Source organism: Gopherus flavomarginatus, chromosome 1 (assembly GCF_025201925.1).
Source record: "Gopherus flavomarginatus isolate rGopFla2 chromosome 1, rGopFla2.mat.asm, whole genome shotgun sequence".
Taxonomy (NCBI): domain Eukaryota; kingdom Metazoa; phylum Chordata; order Testudines; family Testudinidae; genus Gopherus; species Gopherus flavomarginatus.
The window spans coordinates 314,559,478-314,577,709 of NC_066617.1; the positions used below are offsets into that span (position 1 = coordinate 314,559,478).

Consider the following 18,232-nt stretch of genomic DNA (forward strand, 5'->3'; position numbering starts at 1 on the left):
TGACATTTTCATAATGAAACTAGGGAAATATGGGAAGGTATAAGGCGGATGCACAATTGGTTGAAAGACTACTTAAAGAGTATTTATCAATGGTTCGATATCAAACTGGAAAAGTGTTTAGTGGGGTCCTGCAGGGTCAGTCCTGGGTCCGGACTATTTAATATTTTCATTAATGACATGGATAACAGGAGCAGAGCATATGCTATGAAATCTGCAGATGACAGAAGGCTGGGAGGGGTTGCAGGCACTTTGGAGGAGAGGTTTACAATTCTAAATGACCTTGACAAACTGGAGAATTGGTCTGAATTCAACACGATGAATTTTAACAAAGAGAAGTGCAAAAGTATTCCATTGGAAAAATCAAATGCACAACTATAAAAAGGGGAATAAGTGGGTAGGTGCCAATACTGCTGGAAAAGATCTGGGGGTTATTGAGGAGCACTAATTGAATGAGTCAAAATCTGATGCAGCTGCAAAAAAGGCTAACATTCTAGGGTGTATTAGCAAGAGAGTGTGTTGTATGTAAGACACAGGAGGTAACTGTCCCATTCTACTTAGCATTGATAAAACCTCAGTTGGAGTACTGTGTCCAATTCTGGTGCCACACTTTAGGAAAGATGCAGACAAACTGGAGAGTGGCCAGAGGAGAGCATAAAATATTATAAAAGGTTTTGAAAACCAGACCTCTTAGGAAAGATTAAAATACTGGGCATGTTTAGTCTTGAGAAAAAAAGACGACTGAGGGGGGGACCTGATGACACCTCTTCAAATATGCTATGGGTTGTTATAAACATGACACTGATCAATTGTTCTCCATGTCTACTGAAGGTAGAATGAGAAGTAATGCGCTTAATCTGAAGCAAGGGAGATTTGGGTTATATATTAGGAAAAGCTTTCAAGCTATATGGATAGCTAAACTCTGAAATAGGCTTGCAATGGTAGCCGTTGAATCCCCATCACTGATGGTTTTGAATCAGGTTGGACAATCACCTGTCTGGGAAGGTCTACGTTTACTTGGTCCTTCCACAGCACAAGTAGTTGGACTTGACTTCAAGGTCCCTTCTAGCCCGACATTTCTGTGATTCAGTTAAGAAGAATTCTGTATAAAAATGTCTAGGAAGAGCTGTTGTGGGGATTAACTGACATTGGTGAGGCATTTTATAAATTTAAAGTGCTGAAGAACAGACACGTGTTATTTAGGCACACTGAGAGTTACTGATGAAATGCACTTCATAGGAAAGCTGTGGAAAAGGTGCAGCAGGAGCATACGGTTTGGACAGACATCTCTTGGGGAGGTTTTATTAAAGGAGAGTCTATATTTTAGTAAAGACGAGAGGATAAAAGTTGATAAAATATAGGTAGGAACTGTAGTGAAACAGTCAAATGAAAGAGTCCCATTCAATTATATCACATGAAGGCACGCAACTAAATCGACAAAGTGCTTGTATAGAAATGCAAGAAGTCTAAGTACTATGATGGGTGAACTTGAGCACCTGGTTATTAAATGAGGATATTGATTAATAGACATCACATGAACTTGTTGGAATGATAATAATCAATGGCACACAGTATAAAATATACAGGAATGACAGTACGTTATGCTGGTTGGGAGTGGCACTACATGTAAAAGAAAGTATAAAGTCTAATATAGCAAAAATCTAAAATGAAGTAGACTGTTCCATAGAATCTCTATGGATAGAAATTCCATGCTTGAACAATAAGATTATAACAGTAGAAATACACTACTGACCATCTGACCAAGGTGGTGACAGTGATTGTGAAAAGCTCAAGGAGATCAGAGAGGCTACAATAACAGAACATACTGTAATAATGAAGGATTTCAACTAACCCCATATTAACTGGGTATACATCACCTCAGGATAGAGTGCAAAGATGAAATTTATAGACATCATTAATGACAGCTTCTTGGAGCAGCTAGTCCTGGAACCCACAAGGGGAGAGGAAATTCATGATTTAGTCCTAAGTGGCACACAAGATCTGGTCCAAGAGGTGAATATACCTGAACCAACAGTAATAGCAACTACAATGTAGTTAAATTTAAACATTCTTGGGAGAGAGGAGAGGGGGAGCATTTAATTTCAAAAAGGGGAGCTACACAAAAATGAGGACACTTAAATGGAAATTAAAAGGAACAATCACAAGAGTGAAATGCCTGCAAGCTGCATGGAAACTTTTTAAGAACACCATCATAGAGGCTCAAACTATACATATATCCCAAATAAAAAACAAAACCAAACAACAAGAGGACCAAAAACAGCCACCATGGCTAACCAATAATAAAATATGTGGTTAGAGACAAAGAGACATCTTAAAAACTGGAAGTCAAATCCAATTGAGAAAAAAGCATGAACTCTGGCAAGGTAAGTTTAAAAGTATAATTAGGCAGGCCAAAAGTGAATTTGAACAGGAACTAACAAAAATCAAAAACTATATATTTTAATAACATCAAGAACAAGAAGCCTGCGAAACAATCAGAGAGGCCACTGGACGATCAAGGTGCTAAAGCAGCACTCAAGGAAGACAAGGCCATTGTGAAGAAGCCAAATAAATTCTCTGCATCAGTCTTTACTGCAAAGGATGTGAGGGAGATACCCACACCTGAAATGTTCTTTTTAGGTGACAAATCTGAGGAGCTGTCCCACATTGAGGTGTCAATAGAGGTTTTGAAACAAACTGATAAATTTAGCAGTAATAAGCCACCAGGACCAGATGGTATTCACTCAAGAGTTCTGAAGGAATTCAAATATGAAACTGCATAACTACTAACTGTAGTATGTAAGCGATCCTTTAAATCAGCTACTGTACCAGATGACCAGAAAATAGCTGATGTAAAATCAAGTTTTAAAAAAGACTCCAGAGGTGATCCTAGCAATTACAGGCCGGGAAGCCTAACTTCAGTATCAGACAAACTGGTTGAAACTATAGCAAAGAACAGAATTATCAGACACAGAGATAAACATGATTTCTTGGGGAAGAGTCCACATGGCTTTTGTAAAGGGAAATCATGCATCACCAATCTATTAGTCTTCTCTGGGGGGGGTCAACAAGTATGTGGACAAGGGTGATCCAATGGATATAGTGTACTTGGACTTTCAGAAGGCCTTGGACAAGGTCCCTCACCAAAGGCAGCAGTCATGGGATAAAAGGGAAGGTCCTCTCATGGATAAGTAACTGGTTAAAAGATAGGAAACAAAGGGTAGGTATAAATGGTCAGTTTTCACAATGGAGACCAGTAAATAGCAGGGTCCCCCAAAAATCTGTACTGGGACCAGTGCTGTGCAACGTATTAATAAAATAACTGGAAAAAGGTGTTAAAAAGTGAGGTGGCAAAATTTGCAGATGAGACAAAACTACTCAAGATTGCAGTCAGCTTTGGACTGAACTAAGAGTTACAAAGAGAATCTCGCAAAACTGGGTTGACTGGATAACAAAATGGCAGATGAAATTAAATGCAAAGTAATGTACAGTGGAAAGCATAATTCCAACTATGCATACAAAATGATGAGGTCTAAATTAGCTGCTACCGTTCAAGAAAGAGCGGTAATTCTCTCCTGCCAAAAAAAAAATAAATAAAAAGAACAATGGTAGGAACCATTAGAAAAGGGATAGATAAGACAACAGAAAATATCATAATGCCACTATATAAATCCATCGTTCGCCCACATCTTGAGTACTGCATGCAACTCTGGTCACCGCATCTCAAAAGATTTTGGAAAAAAGGTGCAAAGAAGGGCAACAAAAATGATTAAAGGTCTGGAACAGCTTCCACACGAGGAGAGATTAAGACTGGGACTGTCTAGCTTAGAAAAGAGATGACTAAGGAGGGTATACGATAGTACCATGTAACACAAGAACCATAAGGAAGTACTACTTCACACAATACACAATTAACCTGTGGAACTAAACTGCCAGGGGATGTTGTGAAAACCAAAAAGTATAACTGGGTTAAAAAAGAATTAAATACGTTCACAGAGAATAGGCCCATCAGTGGCTGTTAGCCAAGATGGTCAGGGACACAACCCTATGCTCTGGGTGCCACTAAACCTTCAACTGCCAGAAGTGAGGACTGGATGATATGGGATGGGTCATTCAGTAAATTGCCCTGTTCTGTTCATGCCCTCTAGATCATCTGGCACCAGTCACTGTCAGAAGCCAGGATACTGAGCTAGACGGACCTTTGCTCTGACCTTGTATGGCCATTCCTATATAGTCTTATAGAACTAGGTATTATAAATTTGCAGACTTTCAGACCCTGTGACTTTCTATTTTCTCAGGTTACAAAAATACAGAAGACACTTTACAATACAAACAGATCAATATATCTTGTAGAGACTGGAAACTGGTTACTCAACCTTTGAGCCACATCTGGAAGTTATTTCTTATTGCAAAGAAGGCATCTGAATGGTAACTAGGAGGTGGAGACTTAAAATAACATCTATAAAAGAGTAAACCATTCTGTGAATTTTGTTAAGTGAAAAACCCTGTTAACAGCCTGGACAAGTACGCAATTAACTCTACCTTAGCAGATACTTCCTACTGTTCATGCTCAAGCTGTGACTGTTGAACCGTTATACTAAGGTATTTCTTGTGGACCATAAAATTCCACAGTAGCTACTGACGTATCTTCCATAACTGAAGTGTTCTCCATGTCAGCATTTCTCATTTCTATTCAGTCAGTTATAAGCAGACAAGAATGTATTATATTATTAGGTTAGTGGAGAAAGCTTACCTCACCATTGTCTATTACAGCCATAGAGGAGGTCTGGCCACAAGCAATACTGACCACCATTTTAGTCTGTAAACAATTTGAGACTTTGCGAGGAGTTGGCTGATTTGCTGTAGATCCAGATCCAACCTGACCACAGTTGTTATAGCCCCATGCATATACCTGCCCATGAAAAGAGAGATACATATCTGAATAGATTAGAGCTAAAATGTTTAGTTTTGCTACTAGATTCTTCTGAAGAAATAGGATTTGCCCAACCCTAGCTAAATTCAAATCACTGACTTTTTCTTTTAATTTAAATATTATGAGCTAGATCTGGTACTGTATAAACATGGCATTTTTTCCAATTACTTATTTCAAAACAGGAGCATCCAAATTTTGTCAAAAATAAAGGGACATATTTCCAGTATAAAAGATAAAGGTGGCAGCAGGACATGTACAACTTTGTGGGCTGAATTTGAACACACTTCTTCCAATATAATTCAAGACAGTTAAGCACAATGGGTAATACAGTGAAGGATGTCATTTATTTTCCAGCTTTACAGAATTCCCCCCCTTCTCATTTTTCTTAGCAGTCTGTTGTTTCAGGTGGATAAGGGATTAAAAATTGTCCTTGGGGTTCCTTAATTCCCCCAACCTGTCATTGTGAATGGGGAAGTTTTGGTTCACCATACAAGTTTCAGCAGCTACGATACTTGATACAAATTGCATGAAGGGAAGTACTAGTTTTGGTAGTTGTTTTGTACAAGAATTTGTTGCTATTGAAAATGTCTCAAATTAAGAAAGTAAGATGTAGTCTGTGTTCATAAATTCCTAAAAGATCTTGAAATATATACTCCCTCAGGAGACTTTTTCCCCCCTCTTCTAAAGTTTCTAATATGTGTTATTTCGTATTTGGTTACCTAGTCCATCCCCAGAGGCAAATGTAGGAATATTTCCTACAGTTTACTATCCAGTGTTTTGTCCTGCTTTAAAATTTATCCTTATGGAAAAGATGTTACCAGACATGCTGCTGACTGCAACTGCAAGACCGAAGTTGCCTTTGCATAAATTCTACATATCCTTCTTGGTGCTAATTGAGCGCTTTACTTTAATATCTATTGATAGAAGACAAATGGAGAAAAACTGTGCAAAAGCACCAGCCACACACACTATAACATTACCACGAAAAAAATAAAAAGCAGGAGGTTTTGTCCATAACTATATTACGTCCTTTGCTTTTATTAACTATTCTAATTAATCTAAAACTAAACACCTATTGAATATATGGAGGGTGGTGGGGGGTGTATTTCAAGGTACAGTAGAACCTCAGAGTTAAACACCTCAGGAATGGAGGTTGTTCGTAACTCTGAACAAAACATTATGGTGGTTCTTTCTAAAATTTACAACTGAACTTTGACTCAATACAGCTTTGAAACTTTACTATGCAGAAGAAAAATGCTGCCTTTAACCATCTTAATTTAATTGGATAGAAAATTGGCTAGACTGTCGGGCTCAACGGGTAGTGATCAATGGGTCAATGTCTAGTTGGCAGCCAGTATCGAGTGGAATGCCCAAACATCTTTATTAATGATCTGGATGATGAGATAGATTGCACCCTCAGCAAGTTGGCTGACAACACTAAGCTGGAGGAAGAAGTAGGTACGCTGGAGGGTAGGGATAGGGTCCAGAGTGACCTAGACAAATTGGAGGATTGGGCCAAAAGAAATCTGATGAGGTTCAACAAGGACAAGTGCAGAGTCCTGCATTTAGGATTGAAGAATCCCATGCACTGCTACAGGCTGGGGACCGATCGGCTAAGCAGCAGTTCTGCAAAAATGACCTGGGGATTACAGTGGATGAGAAGTTGGATATGAATCAGCCTTCCTGGCAACAAGGGTACACTGCTAACAGCATATTGGGCTGCTTTAGTAGGAGCACTGCCAGCAGATTGAGGGAAGTGATTATTCCCCTCTATTCGGCACTGGTGAGGCCACATCTGGAGTATTGCATCCAGTTTTGAGCCCCCCACTACAGACAGGATGTGGACATATTGGAGAGAGTCCAACAGAGGGCAATGAAAACGATGAGGGGGCTGGGGCACACAACTTACGAGGAGAGGCTGAGGGAACTGGGCTTGTTTAGTCTGCAGAAGAGAAGAGTGAGGGGGGATTTGATAGCAGCCGTCAACTACGTGAAGGGAGGGTTCCAAAGAGGATAGAGTTTGGCTGTTCTCAGTGGTGGCAGATGACAGAACAAGGAGTAATGGTCTCAAGTTGCAGTAGGGAAGGTCTAGGTTGAATATTAGGAAACACTATTTTACTAGGAGGGTGGTGAAGCACTGGAATGGGCTACCTAGGGAGGTGGTGGAATCTCCATCCTTAGAGGTTTTTAAGGCCTAGCTTGACAAAGCCCTGGCAGGGATGATTTAGTTGGTGTTGGTCCTGTTATGAGCAGTGGGTTGGACTAGATGACCTCCTGAGGTCTCTTCCAACCCTAATCTTCTATGATTCTAAGGAAACAGTTTCCTTACCTTGTCAAATCTTTTAGTTTAAACTTTCCTTTTATTTTTCTACTAGTTTATGTTTAAACACATTACTGTATTTGCTTTTTTTCTGGTCTTTGCTGCTGCTTGACTGCATACTTCCAGTTCCAAATGAGAGGTGTGGCTGACCAGTCAGTTCACAACTTCGATGTTTGTAACTCTGAGATTCTACTGTATTAAATGTATCCTTTGTATAACTAACATCCTCTATGTGTTAAGCTATAAGGAAGATGTTTTCAAAGAAGACTATTTACCAGCTTTATTTTTCAGAATTATAATGGAGGCGTGAGCCTCTAAATTTAAAGGTTCCTAGTTAAATTGCGAGTAAATTTAAGCATATTTTCTCCCCTCCTAGCAAACCACCACAGGAATGTGAAATTTAAGCCACTGTTTTCTCATATAAGACAGCCACCTGTGACTACAGCTTCTGCTCTTTAAACCATGGAATGAACTAGCTGCCTCTATTCATCTGTTCAACTGTTCTCCCAGTTTGCCAGTTCTCCCAACTGGGCAAACAAACCATTGCCCGATTGCTGATGGTTTGTTTGCTCTTCACCTACCTTTATCTACTCTAGAGCTCATCATTTAATGCCACAAGAACAGTGTCATGTGACACTTCAAAGACCTTCTGAAATTCCAGAGATTAAAGTCATTTAATTTTGCAGCCAATTCTTTCTGTAAATATTATTCCATAAGACGTTCCTTTATATAACCCGATTATGCAAAACAGCTTGTAACAACAAAGCCTCAGTCAAACACTAACAAAATGCAATATAATATAGGTCAAAATAAAATGTTTAAATTTCAGGAGGTTAGCACTGTATTTAAGTACAGTTTAAATATACATTATGTTCAAAATATGCATTACCGGTCTAATTCTTCGCACCTGTAGAACACCCTTCCTCCTATTTCTCATCTTATATTGTTTGGACCATATCACTGCTGACTAACTAGGTGCATTACACTTCCAAATTTCATACCCTATGCAAGGCAAAGAAATAAAAAATCTCAAGATCTTTCCTAAGCACAAGCTCCTCTCAAAAGCAGTACATTATCAGCAAAAAACTAGTTTCTGAATCTACTTTCCCTCCCCCTCACTACAGACACTGATGTGCTACTGTGTGTCATAATGGAAGCAGTATGATTTCATATTAGAACAGGATATGGAGGTGCTCAGATACTATGGTTCTAGGGGCCAAGTGCATAGACAGAATTATGCCTATTTTTAATTCCTCCTCACAACTATTTTAAGCTGATTTTAGAATCAAACAATTCAGATGAAGCCTTAAAACAGCATTAGATCAGGCTGATTACTCAGTCTAAAAATTCCTTTTTGATTGAGCGTAAAAATGGTAACATTGACTAGTCAGTAGTACATAAAGAAGTTCGTGATTTACACTTTCCAAGTAACTAGACATGAACAAATCAAGCCTGAGTCCACTCATTTCTGCAGGGATATATTTTCCAACATATGTAGCATAAAGCAGAACTTTCATATAAAATCAACTATGTCCAATCCCTCTCAATGTATGTGAAGGTGGATAGAGCACAATACTTCCACAATAATGAATAATGCAGCAATCAGATACAGTATTAAAGAGAACCAAAAACACTACCACAGACTGACCCATCCGTGTCAGTGCTAGGACAGCGCACACAGAGGGCAACCTTTAATGTTGTTTCTTTTGGAAAAGGTCTACCATTTCTCGCACAATTCCCTATTATACAGATAGGGAATACTAGTGGAAAAAAGTCTTTCAAAATTACATTGCTTTTTAGGTGCAGTGTTCTTTCCAGTTTCAGACTTATTGATAGGTGTCCAATGCACAAAAAATGCATAAGAATACTCACTGGCCACAATTTTCAAATTGCTGTAGGGAAAAAAGAATTAAAATTGGCCTGGAGAATGAACTACCCCTCTCTCCCCTGGAGAGAGGGTGCCTTCAGTTTGAAGCACATTGGTAGGACAGCATGGGTAAGGTTACTTTGTACCTGTACTGTGAATAGAAAGGACTTCAGTCTCCAAAGCTATCAATCAGACTCCTTTCAGGAACTTCAGGTTTATTGAAAAAGTTAAATAAGAAAGTATAAGACTTACGTCTCCATCAGATGATAGGGCCATAGAATGATGAGAGCCACAAGCTACTTCAATCACCCTCTTAATTAGCAGGTTGGTACAGACTTGAACAGGAGTAATGCCCTGATTGGTTGTTCCATTCCCAAGCTGGCTGTATCCATTATGTCCCCAAGCATAAACTTCACCATCTGCACAAAATATGCATGTTTATGATACACCCCCACCAATGCCAAACTAATTGAGATGTTAATTGATTCAAACACTGTATTCTCTTCAGCTTCTATAAAAGCTAAAGTATAGACAGAGCTATAAGTCAAAGTGAGAGTAGAATAACTAGGTGACGAGACTAATGAAGCAATTGTTCTACAGTTTATTCTTTGTACAGTTTTAAGCCTTCCTTCTCAAGTCTAACTATTCATGACTATACCATAGCATGAGCTCTGGGTTATCTGAGAGAGATAAACGGTGGCACATGAATATAATGGAGGATATTAACAAATGGTTTCACTAACCTTACTGCAGAATTAAAATGCTTCCTCCCCGCACCAAACTATAATTGGCAGTAAACATCAAAACTGATGTCAGCTGTCTGATCAGACAATACAGACAAAAGCTATTTTCCCCAAACCAAACCAGCTTCCTATATGAATTCACTATTCTATAAGGGAAGCCATATAGGAAGCAACTTTGAGTTGACATTTCCTGTACTCCATTTCCTGAACTCCATTATATTCATGTCCCTTCCTTGGGCTCAGCATTCTTCACCCTTGAGAATTTCTCAAGCAATCTCTCTGCTCTTCTCTGACTGTCTGTCTTCCCCAGACTTCCTTTAAACAGATTTTATCTTGCCTCTTGTCAATTCAAGGCAAAGAAAGCTTTGTCCAGTGAGTCTATATTAACTAATTTTGATGTTAATTATTTTTCAATATCCCCTTCCCAGAAAAAAAACTGAGCAAGGTGTTTCAATGTGCTCATAATCCAACGTTAAATAAAGGAACCAGGCAAACAATTTAGAGGCGAGAGTGAGTAGTCTATCGTTTTATTCATAATTTTTCAGAGGCTTGAAGCCACATGCTACAACCACATAAGAACAGACTGACAAATTTAACTCAAAACAACTATTTAAAAACAAAGAAAAGTCTAATGTTAGGGTCTGAAGCCATCAAGTTCAGACCCTTTTAATCAGCACTGCCTCGCTAGTCAGCCAATGAACTGTACAACTTCATGTTGGAACCTGGTTTCCAACTTTATGTTCAAAAGTAAAATGCATTCATTCCCTTGCCACTGTTTACTACCCACCCAGTGTTGAGAAATAACCTGCGTTCTTCCCTTTGTAAAAGTTGGTTGGTTAGAAGGCCACTAAACTAGAACATACTATTTGATTCTGATGGCCACCAGGTTTGGAAAATGTTATCTGATCATTAAATTCTGATAGTTAGTAATTCACATAGCTCCTCCATCCCAGAGGGAAGACTAAGCATGTTACCATCATGGTATGCTTTGGGCCAGCTCCTCAGCTAAAGTGACTGCAGAGAAGCTATGACCTATGTAAGCTGAGAGATCTGGCCTTTGAACTTTGTTGGCCCAGGATCAGAATTCCCAGAAGAGCAACACAAACCCAGCACATTGGCCAAGTAGCAATCTACCAACATATCTCTACTTCCATTCTTGGTTAACCCTGATAGCATATGTAACTGATTATTTCATATATTAAATATTTTCTACCTTCAGTGCTAAGTATAACATGTGGTCCACTTCCATAACTGAGATTGTTAATCTTCTTCCCACATAAGGCTTCTAATTTCTTTGGTACTATTGTGCTTTGATTATCTCCAGTCCCCAAACAATTACTACAGTTTAGTCCAAACACAAACACCTGGGGGGAAAAAAAAGAACAATTTGCATTTTAAACTATTTAGATTCATATTTATGGAGAGGGAGATAGACAGAAATATAGATATACAGGGTGAAAACTGGCCCTAGTGAAGTGAATGGGAGTTTTGCCATCAACTTCAATGGGGCAAAGATTTCATCCATGGAACTTTATTGTTGGTTCAAAGGGTTCTACAACTAGTTCTAGATTCAAAATTTAGATTTTTGTTTTACACACACCAGAAGGAAGGTTTACAAACCCTAATGGAGATATTTCTACTGAAATCATAGGCCTTTAAAGGTTTACAGAAGTGTTTTTATTGTGTTTTGTACACTTTAAAGGCAGGCATCCAAATATCTCCTCCTTTTGGGTGCCGAGGCTTATTTAGGGCAATGCACTACTTCTCTTTCCATAAAAAAAGCTGTGACAATTACATTTTGATTCAGAAAAAAGTTACTTAAATTTAAAAAGATCTCTCTAAAGGGGGCATTTCCTGGACTGGAGATTCATTTTTATTACAGCTGCTCTCCTTTATATCACTATCGGGTATAAGAAGTTCAACATTTGTCATAATAATTGTCCGGTTATATTTATGTGCTAGTGTAAGAGCCAAGAAGTGAAACTGACCAGTCTAGTTCAGCTGTTCCAGTGAAAAAAAATGTAAAGAGACTCAGTTTATGTAGCAAATTTTTATTTTTTTCATCTTTACTAATCTATGACATTAATAGTAATGAAAATAATTTTTGTTAAGAGTGTTTTATTGTGAATCCTTTTACTCTCTTCCCAGTTATGTCCCAAGGCAAGATTTCAAATATTTGCAATTCATTTCCACCACATTCATTCACAGACTGGGACACAGTTTCATGCAGTGTCTTTTGTAGGCTGCTTATTTACAGGCATTCAAAAGGGTTAGAATTACATCCCAAAACAGATCAGGTATTTTCATTTCCTTATACACTCACCTCATCATTATGGGTTACGTATATAGCTTCATTGGCCGATGTGCCAAATACACATGCTTTCCGAATAGATGCTATTTCTTGAGGTGAAAGCAAGGTAAATATTGGCCACTTTCCTACATCCACCATGACTATGTTGGGTTTCATATAATTCCTATAAGTAAGTTGACATTTCTGCAGTAATAAGAAAAAAAAAACAACACTGTTAAAAAGGCTTATTTTTTATCTTCATCAAAAGGCACAAGATATTCTTCTTTAGAAAAGAAAAAGGCACATAAAACTTAATTACAGGGACATTAGTTTCTCTGATGAATAAATATTCTATTCCTATACAAGATGTGTAATCATACACCATACCAAGGAACAACAAAAATAGCTAGCCCTAGACAGGATATTAGAGAAATGTCATTAAAAACAAGTACCTGCTGGGCTACTTTGAACTAATAACTACTGAAAAAAAACAGAGAAAGACACTGTTCTACTTGAAAAAAATCCATTTGTTGATAAATATGCAACCTAGCAAATGTTGCCTTTCAGTGACAGCAGATTTTTGAGCTATATTTTGGATCTTATTTTCTTTTGTATTATATTCAATTCTCTTGTAAATGTGAAACAGTATTCCAAGCCTATATTCCATTTAAATAAAGACAAGCAGACCTTAAAGCAGAGGTGCGGAAACTAGGGCCCGTGGGACCGTCCTGCCTGGCCCTTGAGCTCCAGGCCAAGGAGGCTAGCCCCCGGCCCCCTCCCTGCTGTCCCCCCACCCCCGCAGCCTCAGCTCGCTTGCCGCCAGCACTCTGGGTGGCGGAGCTGCGAAATCCTGCTGAGCAGTGCGGAGGTGTAGCTGGCTCCAGCAGGGTGGCATGGCAGCCAGTCCTGCTGCTCTGAGAGGCATGGAAAAAGGGGTGGGGGGGTTGGATAAGGGGCAGGGGGTCCCAGGGGACCATCAGGGGACAGGGAGCGGTTGGATGGGGCAGAGGTTCGGGGGGAGAACATGGGGGGTTGGATGGGGGTGGAGTCCTGGGGGGACAGTTAGGGGCAAGGGATCCTGGGGGCAAGTGTCAGTGGACAAGGAGCAGGGGGGTTTGGATGGGTTGGGTGTTCTGAGGGGGATAGTCAGGGGGTGGGGGCCAGGCTGTTTCGGGAGGCACAACCTTCCCTGTACAGCAGGCCGTACAGTTTCGGAACGTCGATGAGGCCCTCAGGCCAAAAAGTCTGCTCACCCCTGTCTTAAAGTAAAATATTGTCTCCTACAACTAGTGTGCAATCCCAGTTTAAATTTTGAACAGTGTGAAATCCCAATATATGTAAGTAGCACATGACGCCAGCTTGTTAGGGTTTTTTGTCAAAGTATTGGGGATGTGGTAGGGGCAGGGGCTGATTTAAAAAACTTTCCTTGTGGACAAAAATAATTATTTTTGAGCATGAGGGAATTACAGCACATAACCATGATCTCTTTGCTTCAGACTACTTAATGAAAACTATTGGCGAACTCAGTGCTGAGCAACTAGTCATTATTGGTTAATTGGGAAACACTTTGGATTGCGTTAGAACATTGGAAGATGAACAAAAGATAAAAGTATCATCAAATCTGCCAGAGAAACAATATCACTGTGCATGATTTACAAATTTCTGCCACCCTCATCACCTCTGTTTGCGCATGGAAACTGAATGGATTCAAGGAGGAGATAAAAAGACTCAAAAAAAAGAGCAAGAATATAAGATTTTTTTAGGCCTGACAAAAGAAATGTCATGTTATCACCGATGCTCCAAAGATATTCTGCTGTTAGTACTTGTCCACATTTATGTGATAGGCTGGTACTTCATGGGCATGGATCTGTGCTCGCACCAGAACATTCCATAAGACGACAGCACTATGGTATGCACTGGTCATGTATGACCCAGGAACCTCTTAGTGCCAACTAGAAAGGGGTACAGAGGGGTGTCTAGATGTTACAGGGACCTCCTGGGTCCGGAATATACATTCTAAACATGTATGGATGTTGTTAAGGAGTTACATACGTGTGTGTGTGTGTGTGTGTGTGTGTGTGTGTGTGTGTGTGTGTACACACAAAATTATGTTAAGGTCTGTATTTAGGAACTGATCACCAGCAAAGATGAAACACAGGTTCTGTCAGAAGAGAACTTGTTATCTAGCAGTCTGAACTATATAGTGCTTAATTTACATTAAACAAAGGGCCTCTTTTCACCAGTCTAAACGGAATGCTAATGAAGGATTGTGAAAAATTCAAAAGACAAAGGTAACAGTAGGAAGCAAGCAGTGGGAGAGTGGGGGAGACAATCCTATTCTGACCCACACACAAAAGGGCTGCTCTAGTAATTTGGGGAACAAAGACGACACTCTAGCATCCTTCACTACGGAAGCAAATGGACAAGGAGCTTGCTTCATGAAAGAGGGATGTCAACCACACTTGGTTGAAAACACTGGAAAGAACCTTGGATGAGACCAGCTTCTTTAAACAAGATGTTAATCTGTTAGTTACGTTTAGTCTCAAGAAAGCGTTCTATGATTTTGTTTTATATGTAATCATTTGTTTTCAATATTCTTATTCACTTGAACACCAGTTCTTTAACAATAGACATAGATGTATTTATAGTGAAAGAGACTAAGTGTTTAGGAAGGTATAAGTTGGTGTTTACTGTTCCTTTGGGAACAGTAGGCCTGGTAATTTTGAGTGCTCAGTGGATAAGGGGCTGGGCACTACAGGGAATGTTCAGAAGACTCAGATTGATGTATGCCTATAACTACCCTGTACAGAGACAGCAAGGCCTGAAGGGGTCTGGAAGGCAGTGGTTGCACTGCCAGAGGCTGGTGATTTCAAGGAGCTGACCTACAGAAGGCAGAGACAACACTTCCTCACACTATGGGCAGATGGTGGGGAGACGCCTCACGACCCTGGGTACAGTCACATTGAAATAATATTGTTAACATAATATCTATTATCTCTAAAAGACTATGTTAAAATATAGTTAAAGTTGCAGAGTCAAGCACTCAGTTAAGTGCAACCTATATCCTGTCCCATTCAGCTCCTATCCAACCCCCTTCAGCTCCTCCCTTTCTCCCTCTCTCACTTTCTGGCTCCTGCAACCACCCACCCTACAACCTCATCTTCTTCCGCCCCTCCTATTTCTCATCCCTCTGAATTCTAGACAGGCTTCTCCCCCTCCCCTCCATGCTTCCTGGGCACCAGAAGTAGAAGCAATGAGAGCAGGGAAGAGAATCCCCCTACTCCCCATTCCCGATACCACAGTGTTTCAGGACACCAAGAGGTAGGGTGACCAGACAAGTGTGAAAAATCAGGACGTGGTGTAATAGGAGCCTATATGAGAAAAAGACCCAAAAATCAGGACTGTCCCTATAAAATTGGGACATCTGGTCACCATACCCAGAGGAGCAATTGCATGAGAAGTCCTGCCGGTCCCTGCAGCCCTTAGCAGGAGCATGCTTAGTGCATAAAGAATCTTCAGAAAACTTAGCTTTCAAACTCTTACAAGTCTGAGTTTTTTCAAAAATGTATAACTTGGCCAAGTTTTGACCATTTTCCACATAGAATAAATGAAGGTTAGTTGCTTGTAACCATAGTTCTTGGTGACTGAGTCTGCATATTTAAACTCTTGGAATGCTCACATACCCTTCTCCCCACTTCCCTAAACATTCTAGCCCATTCTGACAGCATGGTCATCAAAGGGGCTTGGTGACACAAGCAGCCTCAGTTTCTTCCACCCCTATTACAGAATCCTTAATTGGGACTCCACAGAAGAGGGGAAGGTGGGTAGGGAGTGGAAATATGTAGAGTCCATTTCGAAGAACTACAGTTACAAGGAACCTCCATTTCCTTCAAGAGTCCTCTGAATATTCCCACTCTTGGGATAGTTTGGCAAGGAGTACGTTAAAAGGTGGATGTAGGAACACCAAGTCCTAATTAAACAACAAACAACAACAACTGAAGTATCACTTTGCCAAACTGTGCATCAGATTTGGTTGCCAAATCTAAACAGGCAGACTGTTTAGAGAAAGTGTGACTTGAACTCCATATTTACATATTTCAATAATGGGAACATGCTACAGATGCAGCAACTGCACTGGTAGAATGAACTCTAAGAACTGCAGGAGGAGAGAGTGAAGAACTTTTATAACTCTCCTCTATATACACTATCGGACCCACTGATGCGGAATGGGCAGAGACAGCTTGACCCTTGACCATATGATACAACGTAGCAGAGGACCTAAAGTCTTTAGTTCTGTTCCCATCAGAAAGCATTCTCTGTATATAAAGAACGTAATTTAGATTTGCCCTTACATGATCATGGTCTGGGAAAGAATGCTGGTAAATTTATACACGGATTTACATCAAAGTCTTAAATTACTCCAGACACCTTCCTGAAGTGAGGTATCTGATATCTATTTAGAAGTATCTGATCCAAGAGGCTGGACCGACAACGTTTCCTGTAACAGAAGAGCCTGAAGTCTTGTCTAGCTATGTGGGGCTGAGGAGGGCCCCAAATAGCACAATATGAACAAGAATGCCTCTCTCCTAGGCATTTCAGCACTGAACATGCACATCGGATGCCACAGACAGCCAGGCATGACAAACACCCTTTAAAACAGTGTTTCTTGATCTTTAAATCTGCCATGGTATTGTTTAATTAACTTACTTTAAACTGAAAGTTAATCTAAACCTATTTCTAAAGCTAGCACCATGACTGGCAGTCGTAAGTAGTATACCATAAGTAGCACATTCCAATGGGGAGAAATTTAGTACATTACACCTGGGTAGGGGGTTCTGAGGAGGGCAGGGGGTCCTGGGAGAAGGTGGTCAGGGGACAAGGAGCGGGGTGGGGGGTTTGGATGGGTCATGAGGGGGGCAGTCAGGGGGCAGGAAGTGGGAGGGGGGCAGGCTGTTGCCTTCCCTACCCAGGTGTAGTGTACTAAATTTCTCCCCGTAGAAATGTGCTACTTATAGTGTACTACTTACGACTGCCAGCCCTGGTGCTCCACAAGTAGCACATTCCTACGGGGAGAAGTTTAATATACTACACCAGCGGACAGAACCCCAGACTAGTGGCAGGTCCTGGCCGCCGGCCCCACTCAGCCAGCTGCCAGACTGGGGTTCCATTCACTCAGGCCAGCAGCAAGCTGAGCAGGGGCAGCAGCTGGGACCCCAGTCAGCGTGCCAGTAAAAAAATCAGCTCGCGTGCCACCTTTGGCACACATGCCACAGGCTGCCGACCCCTGTGTTAGAGCATTTAGGGCAGGGGAGGGGTTTGTGAACAATTCTAAAACTGCACTGTCCAAGCTGCATGGGTCAGAGCATGTCAAGAGTGTACAGGACACTGGAAAAAAGGCACCTCCCATGACACCAGACAATCTCACTGCCAAATTTTATGTCTCTGCTCCAACACAAAGAAGTGCTAGAGCTTCTCAGTGAAATGGTGGTAAGCATTTTTTGCAATAGCACGGACAGATACCTTGTTTGCTCAATTCATACTTAGAAATGAATTAACTGCTCTAGCTGAAATTTTTCAAAAATTCAATGAACAGTTAAAGTTTGCAAGAGTTACAAGCAACTGAAATCAAGTTCTTATAATGTCAAGTATCAGGCAACCTTAACTATAGCTGCTGCTACAAACTCAGCCTACAATAAAACATGAGATTACGTTTCAAAAATCACACTAAATCAGACTGCGCAGTTGCATTCTGTTAAATGCAGTATTGTTGATAGCTGAGAGCTGCACAATTGTGAAACTTCTGTGACGCACTATAATCAACTAGAGCTCTGATCCAGGAAGTCACTCTGAGTGAGCAGACCCAGTATCTGTACGGTACCTCAGTGAAGTCAATGGAAGACTATATGGAAAGAAGGTCTGCCTGTGCAGAGTAAACACATCAACTACCGACTCCAACTCAGGAACACTATTCCTAAGCAGGAGCCAGAGTGACAGAAATTGATGGTACTCAGAATTAAATTTATGTGGTTGTAAAATGGGGAATATACTTGCCTCTGCCACGTGGAAAATGATGAGTTAAATG

General features: G+C 40.4%; 1 protein-coding gene across 8 annotated transcripts in view; it reads right to left on the reverse strand.

Moving 5' to 3' along the window:
- RCBTB1 (RCC1 and BTB domain containing protein 1) overlaps positions 1 to 18,232 on the reverse strand; it is a 52,749-nt gene that overhangs the window by 16,725 nt on the left and 17,792 nt on the right. For 4 of the 8 annotated variants that reach the window (XM_050948588.1, XM_050948605.1, XM_050948579.1 and 1 more), the window contains exons 2-5: positions 12,184 to 12,354; positions 11,074 to 11,224; positions 9,370 to 9,536; positions 4,751 to 4,909 (exon numbers count right to left, since the gene is read on the reverse strand). The exons of 1 other annotated variant lie outside the window; for it this stretch is intronic. In XM_050948588.1, the coding sequence (XP_050804545.1) occupies positions 4,751 to 4,909; positions 9,370 to 9,536; positions 11,074 to 11,224; positions 12,184 to 12,327 (621 nt within the window). In that variant the 5' untranslated portion in view covers positions 12,328 to 12,354. Of the gene's footprint in view, positions 1 to 4,750; positions 4,910 to 9,369; positions 9,537 to 11,073; positions 11,225 to 12,183; positions 12,355 to 18,232 lie in introns of those variants that run through there. 3 more of the 8 variants (XM_050948597.1, XM_050948612.1, XM_050948621.1) reach the window with 3 other exon arrangements.